This window comes from Populus euphratica, unplaced genomic scaffold (assembly GCF_000495115.2).
Source record: "Populus euphratica unplaced genomic scaffold, PopEup_1.0 scaffold1635.1, whole genome shotgun sequence".
Lineage (NCBI taxonomy): Eukaryota > Viridiplantae > Streptophyta > Magnoliopsida > Malpighiales > Salicaceae > Populus > Populus euphratica.
The window spans coordinates 31,208-36,149 of NW_011501473.1; the positions used below are offsets into that span (position 1 = coordinate 31,208).

Here is a 4,942-nt window from a genome sequence, read left to right on the forward strand (position 1 = left end):
TGCCTAATCTTATTCTAGCCCCGAGAGTTTTTGTTCAATAAAATTTCCGTGACGCAGCAGCCACGACACTCAAGAGAAATCACTTGGTTTGAACATCTGTTTATCGTTATCCCTTTGTCTTTTTATCTGAAAACCTTTTGAAGGGATGGAAATAAAACTGATTGAACGAGGAGTTGAGCTCGACTTTAAAAATCCAAGTTATTTCCTTTTCTTTGATTTCCCTCTGCCCAGGATATTTTAATTGAACATCTGTTTATCGTTACCCCTTTGTCTAATAAAAAATAGTTTTTCCTTGTTGTTCCTTACATTTTTGTTTATTCTTTACAATTAATATATATATATTACAATATATTTGTTTTAAAAAATCATCCGAAGCCTGCAAAGCAAAAGTAGATATCGTTAATCAGTGGAGGCGCAAGCAGTGTTGTACTCTGTAAATGTGTTTTAGTCATGGATGAGAGTCAGGAATAAATAAACAAGAAAAGCGAAATCCGATTTAGTTTTTTGTTTGATCAACTTAGGGGCATGGAGACAGGCTTGGATTGCCAAAAACCAAATCATCTAGAAGCTTTAATGCATAAGAACGATCACGAATAAGTTTAGCATGCCTGCCGGTCACCGGCTAGCTAGATGCTACAAATCCTTGATAAGATCGACAATTTACTGTGGAAGTTGGAGGCCACAGATGACAAGTCCACCATGAATTTAGGTGGATCAAAATTATCACGTCTTCATTTGTGTAATGGAGTTTAATATTCTCAATGGGATTTTTTTTTTTAATTTTTAATTTTTAATCCATTTCTCAAACCCAATCAAACTACTCCTACGTGGTAACTTGTTACCAATCCTTTAGCTCTCTTGTGGTCCCAGGAGCTCAAAGTCAAAAATCCCAAACCATAACAGGCCTTTCCTTCTTCAAGACCCAGCAATCCCTCCATATTTAATGTTTCTTCTCTCTCTACCATTGCAGTATGGCGCCACCCCTCTCTCTCTCTGCGTTTTTTGTTTTTTTGTTTTTGGCAGTCGAATGATGATGCTGCTCTCTCCTTTATTAGAGCCCCTTATTCTTTTCTTTGCTTTTGAGCAACCATCAAAATCATTAAACCCGACGAAACCTCAAAACAGTAGCAAGTACTCATGCTAAACAATTCCTGATGACAGCTCACACCCCTTCATTTCTCCAACTCATGGGCCTCAATCATGCCCTCCTCATGGTCTTGCTCCTTCTCTATACTTCGCAGTTTTCTTTTGCACAACCTGTAAGTAATTCTTCAATGCCTTCACCACCAACACCCGATGATCAGAATTCCAAGCAGAATCAGAAATTCAATCCGGCGATGGCAATAATCATGGTGGTTCTTATAAGTGCTTTCTTTTTAATGGGCTTTTTCTCTGTCTACGTCCGACAGTGTGCCGACCGAAGGTTTCGCGGGACTCGCTTTGACCCTGCCGCATTGGCAGGCGCAGGGCGCGGGTCTTGGAGGGGATATCACGGCCTTGAACAGGAGGTCATCGACACCTTCCCTACTTTCCTTTATTCTACAGTCAAAGGTCTTAAAATTGGCGAAGGCTCCCTAGAATGTGCCGTCTGCTTAATCGAGTTCGAAGATGACCAAACGCTGCGTTTGATTCCGAAGTGCAGCCACGTGTTTCATCCTGATTGTATCGACGCCTGGCTCGCCTCCCATGTCACCTGCCCGGTTTGCCGCGCCAATTTGGTTCCAAAACCGGGCGACTTGCCAGTCAATCCGGTTCTTGTTGCTGACCCGAATAATGACTTGGTTGAACCGGATTGCCACGATAATGTCCCTGATGAGACGCAAAATGAAGTTCAAGTTCATATCGGCAATGAAATTACAGGAGAGGGGCGACAACAAATCACGAGATCTCCAAATATGAATTTGTCAAGCCCAGTCAACCAAAGCAGGCCACTTCGATCATGGTCAACAGGTTGGCGGTTAAATGCATTATTTTCGAGTTCAAATTCAATCAACAATTCATTGATTCAATCGGAAGAGAATCGCGAACGATTTACTCTAAGGTTACCGCAAGAGGTTCATAATCAGTTGATAAACTCTCGCTTGAATCGTACAAAGAGTTGCGGGTCATTTTCTAGAGCTATGAGTCCAAGAAGAGGTTACAGGAGCCGAAGTGGAGGTGCTGGAAGAAGCAAGAATTTCTTTTATCATGAACAATTGGACCAAGAAGGAAAACCGGCTGACCGTTGGGGTTTCACGGTGACCCCACCTTTTATATGCAGAACCGGCTCGGTTCCATCAAGAGATGAGAGTAGTAGTGATGGGGTGAATGCTACTCCACCGAAGAATTTCCTGAGGTCTGCAAGGTCTTTTAAATCACCATTTGATCGTTTGTTTCTTGGGATTGACAATAGCAACAGAAACAGCAACAATGATGCTGGTGAACGATCATTTCAGCGGCTGAGGCCGGATAGTCAAGTTTAAATGCCGGTGAATAGTTTTGGGGTGTGTGCTGCCCTCGAGAGTTTTATGTACATATATATTTATATATTTTTTCTTTTTCCTTTTGGCTTTTAGTAGTTTTATGTAAAAAAGATATGTTTGATTTTATGTTTTTTTTGTTTGTAAAAAAGATATGTTTGATTTTATGTTTTAACAACAAAATAATTTGAATTTTTTTAAATTTTTTTTGAGTGTTTTAGATAATTTTAATGTGTTTGTATTAAAAATAATTTTTTAAATAAAAAATATTATTTTAATATAATTTTAAATAATAAATTTTTTTAAAAAATAATCATAACTACAATTAAAAATTTATTTATTTGATTTCTGATGAAACCAGATAGCATATGCTAAGCTTGCTTACACTCTTTGGTTAATGAGGCATCGTTCTGTAGGAACGAAGTCTGCCACGTTTACCATCACGCAGACAACTGCTGGCAAAGCCTTTTAAGCTGGTGAACTACTTGTACGAAAACTAAATAAATGTTTTAACCTTTTCTCATGCAAGTTCATTAATTTGTTGAGATTTGCCGGGACCGAAGGAAAAGCTGGAGATAAAGATTTGCATCCATGATTTTGTCCAAGTCGGTGTCCTCGTTGAAGTCCTTAATCCTCAATCAAGCACGCTGATTGGTACGAAACTAACTAGATGGGGACCTGCCCTAACCCTAAAATGTAGAAATATGAATCAAAGTGCTCTTAGGGTGTTCTTTGGGAACTCAATGGGAATTTAGCAATCGAATGCAAGCTTGATAAGATTAGAGCTATTAGCAATCAGGCTGATAACATTAATTCAAGCTTGATTAATTAACCTTGAAATACTCTCAGGGTGTTCTTTCCGTCATTCTTTAAAAGAGAGATCGCCACCACTGAAGGGAGAGCCACCTTTCCTGCTCCCAGAGGCCATATTGTTTTGGTTGAGCATTACTTGTGAATCAGTTGAAATCAGATGTCATATAAATCTTAATTCCTCTTCGTTATATATATATATATATAATTTCTTTGCACAAATAATTTCGGTTTTTTTTCCTTGTGTTGCACAAATAATCTTTTAGAACTCGCTAAGCGGTCTTATGGTCAATCCAGTTAAAAGGAATTCTTTTTCCCCCCCAAAGCCATCTGCGAGGTTTTCTCACCCTCCTTGAGGTGCCTAGTGGTCCTGAACAATTAAAAATAATCATTCATATGTAAGAAAAGTTTTGAGAGGCCTTTATATATATATATATATATATATATATATATAAAGCAAACTAGTTGACTTGGAAAAAAGAATCTAGGTGAATTTTTTTAACATGTGAATGACTTCATTTCATTGTTTTTTTTCTTATTTTTCTTTTTAATAAATGGCCTGGAAACCAGGTTTGAATGTATAATCTATTTTTGAAAAAGAAAATTTGTCAATTGAAGTTTAATCTAAAATTTTATAGTCGTAGCTTTTACAATTATGATCACTTGTGTATCGAGAGTGATATCCTTATAAAACTTGCATTGTTCCAACCAAATCTTTCCACATTTCAATCTTAACATTATCCCTCGTATACTAAGTCTATCCCTCGTATACTAAGTCAAGGTGATGTGGCTAAGGTTGTTTTAAAAAAGTTGGATAAGATGTTTCTTGTGATGGACAATTTTTGTCATCTTATTATAATATGTTTTAAAATGAGTCAATTGGTATTGAATTCATGTATACTTTATAAACTCAAGCATTTAAAATTATTTCTCTAATAAAATCTACTGTAGGGGTTAGTCCTATGGGACAAACAGGTTGGACACATGGATTATGGCCCACGAGCTGGGATTTTGGAGATGTCCTATTAGGGCTTGAATTTTGTTAATGGAAAAGAGTTATGGTCATTAAATGAGTTGTTGTCGTTGGTTGAGTACCTAGGACTTCCATATATTTTTCCTTTAACTCTTATTCAAGTAGGCTGGTGAGCCTTTCTATGTCCCCTTCAAGGTTTTCCATATCTTTTTTGACGTTCATCCTCCAGACGGGCTTGTTCCTTATTTTTTATTAATTTCTTTTAGAAACTAGTATTATAGGTTTGCTTCAAAGAGGGATCTATATTTCAATCTTTCAAACAAAAACCATTCAAGTTTTCAAAAGAAATAAATATAAGATGCTTGTAGAAAGGTAAATTAAATATGAGGATGTCTTTAAAGGTGACAATAGTCATCATCTATATATTCAGGAATCTGATGTCATCATTGTTGTTTACACTGATGAGAAAATCCATATGCATCTCAATCATTTTGTAATAGCTTAGACTCTTGTCGAATATATGTGATGACCATTTTCCACCTAAAAGTCCTTAAATTCATAATATTACGTGTTAGGTGATATGATCAAAAGATTGCAAATTGTTTTAACGCTTTAATTACTAGGGACTAGTAATAAGCTGGTTTGGGGGTGTGATTAGTACTTAAAAGTGTATTTTTATCATGGTTTTATATCATCATTT

The 4,942-nt window shown here is 36.7% G+C and overlaps 1 protein-coding gene across 1 annotated transcript; it reads left to right on the top strand.

Annotated features, from left to right (window-relative positions):
* The first annotated feature begins 919 nt into the window (after window positions 1-919).
* LOC105117944 (RING-H2 finger protein ATL11-like) lies at window positions 920-2,539 on the top strand. Its single transcript, XM_011015774.1, has one exon. It carries the CDS (start codon window positions 1,155-1,157, stop codon window positions 2,460-2,462), a length of 1,308 nt encoding a protein of 435 aa, XP_011014076.1. The 5' UTR covers window positions 920-1,154; the 3' UTR covers window positions 2,463-2,539.
* Window positions 2,540-4,942: the final 2,403 nt, after the last annotated feature.